The 14,818-nt window shown below is 33.3% G+C and overlaps 1 protein-coding gene across 2 annotated transcripts in view; it reads left to right on the top strand.

Moving 5' to 3' along the window:
* The window catches only part of LOC132947286 (NACHT domain- and WD repeat-containing protein 1), a 33,420-nt gene that overhangs the window by 8,286 nt on the left and 10,316 nt on the right, over positions 1 to 14,818 (top strand). Inside the window, exons 2-17 of one of the 2 annotated variants that reach the window (XM_061017545.1) lie at positions 4,291 to 4,565; positions 6,583 to 6,738; positions 7,271 to 7,659; positions 7,879 to 7,992; positions 8,095 to 8,244; positions 8,378 to 8,491; positions 9,218 to 9,345; positions 9,649 to 9,886; positions 9,954 to 10,046; positions 10,519 to 10,653; positions 10,790 to 11,032; positions 11,430 to 11,544; positions 12,026 to 12,219; positions 12,862 to 13,023; positions 13,961 to 14,328; positions 14,401 to 14,543. In XM_061017545.1, the coding sequence (XP_060873528.1) occupies positions 4,291 to 4,565; positions 6,583 to 6,738; positions 7,271 to 7,659; positions 7,879 to 7,992; positions 8,095 to 8,244; positions 8,378 to 8,491; positions 9,218 to 9,345; positions 9,649 to 9,886; positions 9,954 to 10,046; positions 10,519 to 10,653; positions 10,790 to 11,032; positions 11,430 to 11,544; positions 12,026 to 12,219; positions 12,862 to 13,023; positions 13,961 to 14,328; positions 14,401 to 14,543 (3,017 nt within the window). Of the gene's footprint in view, positions 1 to 4,290; positions 4,566 to 6,579; positions 6,739 to 7,270; positions 7,660 to 7,878; positions 7,993 to 8,094; positions 8,245 to 8,377; positions 8,492 to 9,217; positions 9,346 to 9,648; positions 9,887 to 9,953; positions 10,047 to 10,518; positions 10,654 to 10,789; positions 11,033 to 11,429; positions 11,545 to 12,025; positions 12,220 to 12,861; positions 13,024 to 13,960; positions 14,329 to 14,400; positions 14,544 to 14,818 lie in introns of both variants that reach the window. The other variant, XM_061017544.1, reaches the window with a different exon arrangement.

Here is a 14,818-nt window from a genome sequence, read left to right as displayed (position 1 = left end):
ATAGGTGTCAGGACCGGTAAGAGAGGGAGGTTGAGACAGGCAGGGCACTTCTTAAGTGTTTATTGGTAAACCAACTTATGTATAAGACTTAAAATTGTACAGTCCTGCAAAACTTAATTTTTAAATCTTATTAAAATATTTTTCTGTTTAAAATATGTTTGAGATAAAAAAAATATATTGAATTTTATTATTGTGCATTATTTTAATTTTTAGAGGGCATAAAAGCATTTTGTTTAGGGCATTGCATTCCCAGCCCTACGCCCCTACAGTTATGTATGTAAATCGTATATTTGTATATAAATTATAATTTATAAATCATAATTAATATTTTAAAACTGATAAGAAAAACCGTGGCGAAAGATTGCTGAATACAAACTTGATATAGGTGCTGGTATATGCAGTTAGGTTTAGGCACTGTCTACACTCATCAACGACAGTATTTATACGCACACATTTTTCTCAAGAATATCCGACAAATGAATCGTTGTAATATTGTTTTTTATTATCTGTTCCTACAACAATAATAGACGACTAATTTTGGCTATAATATGTGACTTGAAAACAATAACATCGTCCGTCACTTGATTGCCGTTGACGGTAAAATGTATAATGTATAGGACGCACCGGTATGATTTGATACACTAGCCGTCTTTCAGGATTGTTACCTACTTTTGGTTAAGTATTGAATATATTTGGTAATTTTTAGTAGTAGATGTAGGTACAATGCCCGCGCGTTTGAACAAACAATTATTTACATACGTGCATGTATTGATGTACCTTTATACATAAATTGTTATGGGATATTTATTAAAATATGTACCTAATATATGTAATATATGTAACCTACACGGCTATACTCACAAAGGTAAAACACGTAACGAAAAACTAATCATTCAGGGTCGAGGCTATTGCCCCAAAATCTGCAGTGCAATAATATGTATCTTTTTTTTTTACTTTCTTCAGAATAAATTAGCGTAAGTATATTATATTATAATTACGTAAACTTACTCTCAAATAATTAAGGCTGTCTTTATTAATTTTACAGACATTAAAACGGGGATTTACAGGGGGTCCAGGAGTACTGGACCCCCCAGACACTATAAATATTTATGTTATATTATATACACTAGTATAATATATTAATATAAGGTTATTTATGATATACCTATTTCAAATACATATACTGAAATAATATATTGTTAAATATTTATTTTTAATTTTTCAACAATTATACATTCATACGTTAATAAAAATAAAAATAATAAGTAGATACCTTTGAAATATATATATGTTATTTTTAGGACCCCCCCCCCCCCCCCCCCCCCCCCGAAAAATGTTGAAAATCCACCACTGGTAATACTTACCTATAAGACAAACTTAGACATTACAAATGGCCGTACAGTATACTATATGTATACAGTATATACTATATTCACCAAGCGGTGACACTAATAGTAAACAGTCTACCATGCTCTCACCCATATTTCCCTTTAATAATGAATTTACTCAAAGTCTGATTTATTATGTTTACACTTAAGGATCATAATTTCAAACGCTTCGAATTTTCATACCATTTAAGGAGTGTCCCGTGGTGACACAAACTTCTTTTTTCAAATGAGTACTTGTACCTATATCTTGATTAACTGTATATTATTGAGAAGGTGATTTTTTTTTAAATGTTGATGTAGGTATTTAAATCAAAATTTGGACGAATAGTTTTTGATTTATTAAAATGTCTACAATAAGGATAATAGGTAGTCCTTAATAATAGCTTTACAAAAATAAAAAATATGTAATATTTAATCTATAGTTCTAATTAAAGTTAGAATTAGAAAGTTTTTACAAATGATTAAATGTTCATAGATTAACATTAATAAATTACTATAATTTTCAAACCATAACTCATTAGCCCGCATAATAATAATATTATATATTATGTTACAAACCTATTATCATGGACCTATAATTATCCTTAATACACAAACTAAATATCTCAAAACCTACTAGTTCGAATTTCGATTTTGATATATCAACATACGCAAGAAAGTCATATACTTAATAATTAACAGGAAAAAGGGTGATTATTATTTGAAAAAATGCTGAGCATTATTGCCGATTAGTGAACCTTGTATACATGACATTATGACAATGATAACAACTTTTTTAAGGGTGATTGTATATTATGATACCTATGTTATGCTCAGCTGATGTGTCTGACTCCAATTGTATGTAATATATATATATATAGGTATAGGTAGTAAGTACCTATATTATACCTTATGGTTTTATAGAAAAGTTGTGGTAGAAAATCATTAATAATTAAATATTATATTTGCGGTGCGAATGTGTAATTATGAAATCCAAATAGCGTGTGCCAGCAGTGAGCAGTAACTACAACTCTAATCTCTAAATGATGCTTTTTAGATTTATTATGGTTAGCCATTTGAAATAATAACATAATTATAGTTATCTATGCTGCAATAGAAAATATTACACTCCCATGGGTATACTCGCTAGTTAAATGATTATAATAATTTATTGATGGTAGTTAGGGTAATCGACGTTCGAACATTATATATATTTAAATTTCGTCGTCACTCCCTCTCGCTAGTTCGCTAGCTCTCTCTCTCTATCTCTATTTATATATACATTGTATATACTAATATAATATACATAACTACCAATATATATTATATAAATTATATAGTAAATAATAATCAATATTCAACGTAAACGTGAATGTGATCGTGATGTGCTCTCGGTAGAACAATTAAATCATGGTCATAAACTAGTTCTCATAATTATTGCTGTGCTTGCATGGGTTTTTTAGAACGTTTAATTTATTGCTAGGTAAGCTATAAATAATTAATTTCATGACTTTACGAATGAAATATTAAAAGTTTTTAGTGCACATTTTATAATTTATAATTTTATAATTTATTACGAACTTTTACCGCATACATTTTATGATAATTAAATAAACTACTTAGGTTCCTTATGAAAATTAATTTAATTTAATAATAGTTTTAATAATTATAAAACTATATAACACACATATATCTATAAATACGCTAAACAATTTTAAAATCAGTAAAAAGGTATGCACTTAAAACTTTTTTTAAATTTATTTTGTTTAATTAATTTTTGATTAAATTATTATTTATTATTAATACTTATTTACATAGTCTTTATTTTAAGTGCATATTATACATATTTAGTAAATGTTTAAAGCATTAAAGAACAAGTCCTAACTTGTAATACCAGCTAACTCATAAAATTATATTGCAATGGAATTAACACAAATATTATATAATTTGTGCTGGCCACACTATACCTATTAAACGCATGATGCTAAGCGCACGCGGGAAACGATTTGGCATTTATAAGACATTAAGAACAATTTTTTAGGATGCATAATTTTGTGGTATTTGATGTGACAAAACTCACAGACTCGTGTGTATTTATATTATCGTGTTTATATTTATAAGTCGTGGCAGTAAAGTAGAGGCGCGCGCGCGGTCTCAAAAGTATATACATCAGAAGCAGAAGCGGCAAAACAAGACGAATACTTATGATATAATTAGGTGTAATGCTACGGTATGCGTGTGAATAACGTAAATAAAATTATGATTTTCCATCCCACCCCCCAAAAAATACCCACATACACGCAACGGCTATTCGTATATTTCGTGCTGTTCCTTCGCAGTGCCAAATTCGACACAAAATCTTATGTCGCGGCGCGATGCGTTATATTTGGAACTTGCGCGTGTTTGGCGCGCTCTCTTGTATTATAATATTATCGTGTCGTCACGTGTGCGGGACGCATTCCAAAAAACGCTTACATACAATGAACTGCCAGTCAGTGGTGCTGTATTTGAGAGTTCATCAAAACAATAATTCATAAATATAATACGATAAAAAAAAACCGTATTATTTACAAAACAATAGATTCCAGGATCGCCTCTATAGATACTATTTTAAATCGTGACTCGGCAAATGGGGTTGTACACAAACCCCATACTAAATTTTGCTTATCAAAAATTAAAAATTCAATTTTTTCGAATTTATCATTAATGTTTCATCCTCGAAATGCGTATTAAAATGAAATTATCAACGTTAATAAATACGATGAAAAAAATGCTCTCAAGGGAGAATTAGTGATTGCCTCCTTATATACAACGCATCACAATGATCTGTGGCCGTCGTGTATTCACGCATACTCATGTATTCAGTTCACGGAAATAAATAAGTCGTCAAAAATGTAATCGATTTTATTTCACTTGTTTACAGGTACTTGCAAAAAGCTCGTTACAAAAAAACTCAAAGAAAAGCCGACAAGTCAACCAACGTGATATCTGTGCCCAAAAAGGGTAAAAGACACCCCGCGGCATCTGCCGTAGGTACAACGACCGCGACCAACAGCAGCAAAGCGGCCGTGGCGTCCAACTGCAACGTCGCCGGGGTAACTTTTATAATTCCGAGAATTGAACAACCCGATGACCAGTCAACCGCGGCAACAATCGTCTGCAAGCCCTTCGAACCGAACAACATATCCTCCTCCATAGGTAATGTATGAGTATATACATGAGTTGTGAGTACAAACCATAAAGCTATCATACGTTTGTCAAAGACCGCGTCTTTATGAGAGGTATATCATCTATTTATCACGCATGTTGCTTACTATAATATAGTAGAGGTTTTTAAAACTTGTTTTTCTTAGGTATAGCTATTTATACATTTATAATTGTATAAACTAGTACCTATTAAATAAAATAAAAATCAATATGACCGTTGAAAAAAATGCAAATCCCTAATTTTTAATGGAAGACGTAGAGGAGTACCTTATCGTATCAAGACTCAAGTTGTGTTAAAAACTTAAAAAACAATTTATCGCCCCGGTCAAGCTTCATATAATACTGTAATACTTATACACTATATTATAGTTGACTGTCGAGTCCTACAATATCAAAACGAATAGTTCCATGATTATTCAATAAGACAAACATCTGTACTATTATAGCCACACGGCACACATATTGCATTGATATTTTTAATTCTAAAAAAAAATATTAAAATTCCCAATAAGTATACACCCGTAAATAATAATTCAATTAAACAATTATTAAATATATATTAAAATAATTTTTTTTTAATGGTGAATTATATAAATTATGTATGTATAATATGGGTCAAAGGAGACTTTAATTTGCCTTTTATATAAAAGAAATGTTTTCTTTTGAAATAAATATAGTAGGTATTATAATAATAATTATAAAACAAATTATATTAAATATTAATGTATACTAATAGTAGTCATATACTCATTACTCATATATTGGTGAAAATGAATACAATAGCGATTTTACAAATTTTATAAAAATGATTAATTAATTCTTTTTTTTTTCGACAATTTTTCTTCAAAATGTAAGTACAATTTTTGTTTGAACTTTTCATATGAATGTTTAAATTTTCTATCTATTATGGTTTCGATTTATTTAGTAAATTATATAATATATTATACTGTATACGGTATACGTACCTAAAACAAATGTTTGTAATTGAGAATGAAATGACTCACAGGTACGACTTTACGAGGTATTTAAGTGTCCTCTAGTGGTTGATGTCTTAAATTTGGACCAAATATTTTTGTCATGTATTCTTGTGGTTTGAGGTACTAAAAATATTATTTAGTATAATATATTATTTATACCTTGAAAGTTCCGCTCTAGCAGACAGATAATTATTTAGTTATCATGACCCTAACAGTGCAGTAACGGTTATAGACTATAATGGGGATTTCAGTAGCATATTAAATGTAAAATGATGGACCTAAATATTTAGTGAAGACATTGCTTTTAAAAATTGGTCCAGTTATAACCCAAAAATATCGGTACCTATAATACAAGTACCAAGTGTTTAGGTACAGTAGTCAATTTTAGATTTTAATCTTAGAAGCCTTAATTGAGCTATTTTTTTTTATAAACATAATAATGTTTCTTTACATTAAGACATTAAGGCATAAATCTACATTTAATAATAGTACCAACATATTATAATATTAATATAGGTATACTGGCACACCACGATATATATTATACTGGTCGCGGAGGCCATAGAGCCAGCCCGGATATCGAAACATTTGCGTCTTTTTTACGAAATGCTTTACAGATTACATACTAATCTTCTCAGGTTATATCGACTTTATATAGGTATAAATAGAGAGCCTTTATATATATTTCAATCTAGTTCAGTGATTTTAGATACTACTGTCGTACATAGCTATATTATTCTATCACGACTCTCAGTGTGGCCTCGAAAAACGTACTTATACCAGTAGTGGCGTACTGGCGTATCTACGGGGATATGCGTATCTACTATGGTGACATGGGGTATACTAGTGTATTGTGTATACTCAATGTCTATAAAAAAGGAATATCCCTCACTTGAAAAAATCCTAGATACGGTACTAACCTACTACGATACTGCTACTATACTACTATACACCGTAAAATACAAAGAAATTTGTTTGACAGCTATTTGACAGTTTGATAATACCTAAAATGTTTCATATTTTTCCAGTAGATAAAACGCCGGAAAAATGTTTTGCATTTATCCTGCCGGACGAACTGAAAGACGTATCGACCGAGACGAAGAAATTACTGCTTGGTGTTTTCGAATCAACAGCAAATCAGAAGACAAACAAAATTATCGTTTACATCTGTGTACCGGACAATAAAGGCAAGTGGATAAAAAATGTTCGACGTTTCATTTCAGGCTTAATTTTCAGTACCTACACAACATTGTTGGTTAAGTTATATTAGTATACTAATAAGTATAAGGTATTTATTATAAATATAAACATCGCCAATAGACAATATTAAACATTTATACAAAATTCTATGCATCACTGATCACTAATCCAGTATATACTTCAGTACTTGTGTCTTGTTTTTTACTTCCAAGTTCAGTGACATTATACTGCACTTATCGGTCAATTAATAGTTTACTTATGGGAAATAATTATATAAATACCTACCTATAATATGATTTAAGTGAAACGTTTTTTGTCTTTAATATATTATTGTAAATTTATAAAGATATAAATTGCTCTTAAAGCAATTAATTATTTTAACAATAAAATGCGCAGTTAAGCATATATAGGTACCTGCCTAATGTCGATATCAGAAAATTAGAAAAATGAAACGTACCTATATGTAGTTATACGAGCGTGTTGTATTAGGCGATTTTTGAAACGTAATGTGACTCACAGGATTTCCGGACGAAAGACAAAGCCTGTACAATACCGTGCTACCGGCAATCCGGTCGAAATGCACGAAAATCGGTTACGAACTGCACGTGGTAGACCTGTACTGCGACCACCAGCAACAGCAAGAATACGGACAGCTGGACACGGCTGTCCGGCTGGCGGAACTGCGCCGGCAGAACCGCGTTGGTCACGTCGTGCCTATTGTGTTCGTGGACGACTCGCTGGGTCCACCGGTCCTGCCCCACGTGATGACCAAACAGGATTTCGATCTGGCCAGGAGCAAAGCGCCGGACGCCAGCAAGCTGATCGAGAAATGGTACACGCTAGATGCGCAGAAAAACCACTACGAGCTCCGGAACGAGATGATGTTCGAAACGACGTTCGAGACACAGGTAATGCAATATATATTGTAAAAGATATAGTCTTGACACGACACCAGAATTGTGTCCGTAGGGAGCGGGGGTCGTTATATAAATCGGCTAAGAAGAATATTTTTTAGGAGGGCCAAACCAAAGTTTCAACTTTTAAAACCTAAAAATCGTATTATGTATTTGCCCATTAAAACTAAATAAACAAATATATATTTATATTGTATTGTAACTTGTTTTCAGGAAGCTGACGAAAAACTATGGCACGATGAGAAAGTACAGCTGCAAATCGCACTCATGAAGACGTTCGATTCAAAGTCGTTGCGGAGCGGTTACGTCGAACAAGTTTTTCAACAGGTAAACTAGTGATTAAAATATATAGGCGAATTATTATTGATTCGCGCGTATCAAACAATAAATACAATAATCTGAAAACGGGATGTTTTATTATGCACGTAGGAAGTCCGTAATGAGATCATATTGAACTCCGAGTTGGCTAAAAGGTCTGTGTGGATTATCAACAATTATGATGTGGTTTCCGGTCACAAGTGTAAAACCACTGCGGTGGAAACTAAGAAGAGACTCGAACAACTCAGCAAACAGTTGAAGGTGTTGTATTTATTTGATCCTAACTAAAATATATATTTTTTTTTATAGCTTTCTTCGCGAATTTGTTCGTGTTTTTAATTTTTCTATGGTACTATATATTTAATTGATGTTTGTATGCGTTTGTTTGATACAGAACGAATTACCGGAAACCAATATCATATTTTACGAGACCGCCAACGCGCCGGAATTTTTAAAGAAAATAGGATCCGTACTAACGACTATTGTCGAATCTGTAGATAAGGAAAGGGTGAGTAGTATAGTATATATAAGTAGTACATTGTACATAATACATGATACATAATATAATATGAGTATAAAGATTGTAAAACACAGTAATTATATAAGTATTATATACCAGTGCTTGAATTTGAAAGTTTTATAAGGGATGCCATTTAAATGACTTATTGGTAATGATATAATTAGAAGTGGTACACTAAAACTTTTTTATATGAGGTATTACGTTCTCCTGTATTCCCTACAATTATTCAGCTATGGCCTATATATAAATAAATACTGTGAGATCTTGACATGCAGATATACAGTAAATACTATTCATCAGTGGCTTGGGAGGGGGGCTAATATAGCCTTAGCTTTAGATCTTATAGCCCCTCCAAAATCTCTTGAATACTTCTAAATAGAACACAAATATACCCCTAAAATTACATTAAATTAAAAAAAGAGTCCTGGACGTTAATAGGCTTAAGCCCCATAGAACACATGCAGTTTTTGACACTGGGCCTTTTATTGTTCATTATAAATTGATCTTATAACAGTTCAAAAACATCGAAAATATAGTTACAATTTTTTTTAGTAAGCGTCTGAATTTCAAATTTTGACAAATTTCGTCTAAGTAGGTAACCAAAAATTAAAAATACTTTGTAGTTAAAAAATTCTTAACATTTTTAATTGTAATAGGTAGTAGGTACCTAGAAAATGTAATACTGATAATGTTGTTGTCGATGTGTATGTGTAGGAAAAACAAGAGCCTACGTACGGTGTGAGCCAGCTACTGTTGGAAGAGCTGAGGATTCAAGCTTGGTTCGGGTACAACGCGGCCAAACGGGCTGTTCGCCGGGACGACGCCATGGAACGTGCCAAAAAGTTCGTATAATAATATGATACAATGCGTAACTGCTTAACTGATATACGCCTATAATACGGCTATACGTATTGCTAGACCATAAACTATTCATATGAGCAGTTATTGACTTGTAGAAAACGTTCTTTTGAAATTTTATTGATATACCTACCGAAGAGTTATTCCATGAAATCTGAGAGAAAAATCAAGATCCCTAGTTAAGACTCCGATGCCGTTTACTGGCTGTATTTTCCACGCGCACAGACGCCATTAATTATATAGGACGACCAGCGGTCACGATAATTTACCTGTACCGCTGCACACAGGTATTTGATGGACGCTGACGCAGGGTACCCGTTGATACTGTACGGGCCTTCGGGGTCGGGCAAGACCACGGTGATGGCGGCCATAACGAAACACTGTCACCTGTGGAATCAGGACTCAGCTGTGGTGGTGAGATTCGCCAACGCGTCCGCTTACAGCTCGTCGCTGGAGCAAGCGCTTCACTCGCTGGTTGTCCAATTGAATCTCTTGGACAGCGGAAAATGTATTTGGTTCAAGCACGTGAGTTTCGTTTCTAAATAATACATTTTTTTTCATTTCGATATTTTCACGCCGGCGTCGTTTTTAGGACGTACAACTGTACTCGGAACAAATTATACGGCTGTTGGGTTCGATTGGATCGAAACGGCCGGTAACGTTGATCGTCGATGGAGTCGACCGAGTAATTATTACACCACAGATGACATTACTTATAACTATAATATAGGACTGTGAATTTGTAGCGAATGCATTTTGTAGACATAGCTTTCTATTACTTCAAAGTTATAAACTTCCGAATTATGTATCGTATATATCATGTTGATATAATTTGGTTTTAAATAGTTTTCTAGATTTTAAGGTCCTTTTTTTTGCAATTTTACTATGGGAATTTAAATTGTCAGGGTTTAAATACTCTTTAAACGCTGTACAAATGTGATTCCGTAGTTCAGATAATAGATAATTAAGAATATTGAAGATTCATTTTCATATATTATTTGCATACAACAATTATTGTTTAAAAGTTAAATTTTATTATGTTTCAATTTTTGATAGTCCGTTGTCGTATATTCACAGCTATATATTGGCTATATCTATACAATAAATTACCGCCTTTATTATATTTTCATCACATCATGTTCGTTTTGTGTGTACAGTTCGAGAACAATTTAGTGGATTGGATACCGCAGTCGCTGCCCAACAACGTCAAGATCGTGGTGTCAGCCTCAGAGCCTTCAGTGCACCTAAACCGATTGCGTCAGACCATAAAAACGCCGGATTCGTATATACGGGTTGGTTATAAGTACCTATTGCTCATAATATATTTTATGTTATTGATTTGCGTGCACAGATAAAGTCAATGTCTATCGCCAATAGTCGTAACTCGTAATATATTAGAATATTATTCCACCTAATTTGTGTTAATAGATCGCGAACATGACGGATGAGCAAATCGACTCCTTATTATCGGCGGCGATCATCCGACCGATCGGTGGTGGCGGTGCTGAAACGAACAAAACCGACGGCAAACTGGTGGCCGCCAAGACACCGTTGGAAATTCAAGTGAGCTTGCTGTGTTCTAAGATACGAAACTCGAAACAACCACCTTCACCGGAAAAGTGGGTGGAAGCTATTTTCGACAACGTCGAATCGCATCTCGGCAAAGACAAGGTACGGCATACCTAAAGTTTATTATAATACCTACATAAAATATATTATATGTATAGATTATTATAACAGAATTTGCGGCTGCGATGATAATAAAATATAAATAAAATGCAAATATCAGTTGGAACCGTTTATATAAATTATTATTAATAGTTTTCAAAGCGTTTTGAAACAATTAAAACGGCTGAAATCGTTAAAACAATTATGTATATAGTGCAAAAGTTATAACTTTCGAATTTCAAACTCATTGAATGCTTAAAAACGTTTTGGTATCGTTTAAATGATTTATATTATGATGTCAAGCCTTTTTGAAATTGAAACGTATTAAATGCTTCATCAAATATAAATATCGTAAATATAATTTACAACAAATAATTTTTACTCATATTATGTCCTCAAGGTATCCTCTGTGATTGGACACATGTGTGCCACCCGATACGGTTTACTCGATTCGGAGTTGGTTGAATTACTTTCTTCAGAGAACGAATTTCGCGTTTCGGACCTGTCCGTAGCTGGTAAGTCATTATAATAATATAATATTCGTACCTGTAACGTAGAAGGCTATATTTTATAAAAGGGAAATGCGTTCGCATAAATTGATATATAATTACAAGTAATGGCCACGTATAACCAAAAACCGCACATATATAAAATGTAATAAGTCAACAGGATTTCTCTTAGGAAGAAAATATATATAGAAAAAAACCGCTCACTTTTTAGTTTTTAATAAAATATTTAAAAAATTATCACGATATTGCTTTCTTCGAAAAATGGTTAAAATACAAAATAAAAATTGGTTTATATAGGTACTTATGTATACATTTAAATATTTTTTTTAATCATCGTTGCATTATTTCCTATAAGTACAAAAATTCGATAAAACATTTTTGAATTGAATATACATATCAAGTTAACATTATCAAAACCAAAAATATCTACGTAAAACCGTATTTTTCTTTTACTATGTGGTAATAATATACCTCTATCATATTTCAGTGATTTCGCCTCCGGCCGGTCTCTTCTGGGCAATGTTCAACGAGCTGATGTCTTCGTTTTTGTACTGGTTCAAAACGGATCGGTACGCGACAGTCCGGTGGAAGAACGCCGTAGTTGCCGAAGCCGCCGGTCGACGTTATAGCGAGTCCACTCGGCGCATAAATAAGAAAATAATTTCGTACTACGACGACCAGGTATGGACAGTCGCGCAAATTGGTGGCCTTATAGTCCCCTCGAAATATATTTAACCCGTAACGAAGGTTTTACAACATTTATTATTTTTCTTAGAATTTGTTTAGTGTTTTCTGTAATTATATAATACATACTACAATATAATATACAAATGTATTACCTAGTTTACTATATTAAATAATTTATAGGTATGCTTATTTGTAGTATTGTATTTACTATGCAATTTATTTTTTTTAACTCAATTTCATGAATTCAATATTTTATGTTTAAAAAATGGTGTATAAAAAATATGTCGGTACCTATATAATATATATTATATTAAGAAATTGCAAATTATGTAAGCACATTAATTTGAATGATTTTTGGAAGGTAATACTAAATAAATAATAATGTGGTCTAATCGCGCTACCCGATAATTTTTGATATTTTCAGCATTGATTACAGTGGATTTTGATTATTATAAAATAATATACTAATACATATTATACTATATTTCAAAATTTACATTAAAGTGTGTAATCTCTTCCGGAGAGATTCTCCGTCTTTCGAGACTACGTATCTATCTTTTAGTACCTATGTATATTTTATTATTATATACAATGCGGTCATTTTGACGGCTTATTATATTCTCTGGTCGGTGACAGGTGGTGGCGGTGACGGAGGGTGACAGTGACAAGAAGAGCTTGCCGAAACGCAGGAAATTGGACGAGTGCATTCACCTGACGGACCCGGCCGAGACGATCAAAGAATTTTTCAGTGACCTCGATTGGGTTTTAGAAAAACTAAATAATGGGTCGGTGCTCCAGGTAAGTCAAGTGACCGATTATCTTGCGACGATTAAATAGACGAGACTGCGAGGATATATAGCTGCGGCATACTACAATTCTCATGTAGAATGACACCCTCCCGCCCAAATTCTGAAGAGAAATAATATTAAAAACTGTGAACGAAAAAGCATAATTATGGCAAGACGTGCAATTAATTATTAGGATACATTTTTCATACCATTTATTATAAAATATTATTTTATTTTATTTCAACGAACAATACGGGATTCGCCATATTAAATGGAAATCATAAATATAAAGGTATATAATAATATTATGATCATAAATACAATTTTAATAGTTTATAATAAAAATATATAAATACTAAAAAGATGATGCAGGATCACTATTTGCCATACACATCATTCTAATATTATTGGCTGGTTCTCCAAATATTTTTTGTTGCGTTTAGGTATAGAAAATGGATACGTGTGAACTGTGATTGTGTGAGGTACATAAGTGGAACTGTGAAAGGGACTTTAAAGTTTGTTATATAAATTATTACAGGAAAGTCAATATTGCCATCTAATAGTTGCCTGAAAAAAATTAAAATCACAATTTTCATTTTTCTACTAAAGTACTTACTCAAACCAAGCTTGTTCATAACTGGATGATAATCACAAGGTGGATTATTATTTGAGAGTGCTAAACGATAAATTGTCCTCTCCCAACACCTAACCTAACACTATAATACAGGGTATGAGGTGGTGAAAGAAAAATGAATGGTTCGCATGAGCGAGTGTGTATACCTATATAATCTATTCCTATTTATTTTATCGATGCTAGTTTTTTCAATTCGCATTCCTGAGATATTTAATTTCTGCACCCCCTAGTTTGTTTGCAAATGCCTATACGTCTCATAATATTATTAATCAGGGTACGTAGTACTAACATACTTATATACTCGTTTGCACAGTTACTAGACGAACTATCTGCGCACGCCCAAGACCCGCAAGCGCGATTCCTCAGAGACTTCCTGTCGTCCGCTATGCCAGCCGTGATGGACAACGGCAATCAGCTGTTCTCACAAATGTCGCTGTACCAGCCGGCGGCTGACCGGTACCGGGCCCTGATGGACGCGCCTCCATTCCCAACTCTGATGCCACTAGTTCTGACGGACGCTGCGACCACGGCATCGCAGTTGTCAGAATCCACCGCTCAGCTATCGGATGGTGCCGGCGCCGCGGGCAAGTTCGACTTGGTCAAACGGTTCAACGATGACGCGAATTACGTGATCACTGTCAGTACAGGGCGGAAAGAAATAAGCGTGTGGGACGTACACACGTGAGTTCGGACGAATATATTATAAGATCTCTTATAATCGACTTGACAGGTTTTCTTTTTTTGGGTCCACAGCTGTATGAGAGTTCGCACGCTCAAGGGAATCCTTCATCCGACAGCGCTAAAACTGATCGACAACCAGCGTTGCATAGTGTTGTGCGAGCGGAAACTGATCGTCATCAACTTGGCGACCGGAAAAGTGATCAGCAAACTCAAAGGTATGCCTTTGACATTATAACAAATAACAATCAGGACGTGGAACATTCATTAAAAATACCCTGAAATGGAATAGGAATCTCACCGGAACCGTTATTCACTTTCTCATAATACTGTTAAGGCTGGAATTAGGGGAGGGGGCTACAGTTTTTTAGGGAGGTGGCAGTTATCAATAAAAGGGTACCTAAACAATTTTTTTTACATTAAAAACAATAATTGCACTTGGAACTTTTTCAAAAATAAAAAATCATATATAAGTCTGATATTACCTGGGTAT

Source organism: Metopolophium dirhodum, chromosome 6, assembly GCF_019925205.1.
Source record: "Metopolophium dirhodum isolate CAU chromosome 6, ASM1992520v1, whole genome shotgun sequence".
In the NCBI taxonomy this organism is placed as follows: domain Eukaryota; kingdom Metazoa; phylum Arthropoda; class Insecta; order Hemiptera; family Aphididae; genus Metopolophium; species Metopolophium dirhodum.
Note: the sequence above shows the minus strand (reverse complement) of the source record. Positions and strands in the feature narration are given on the sequence as shown.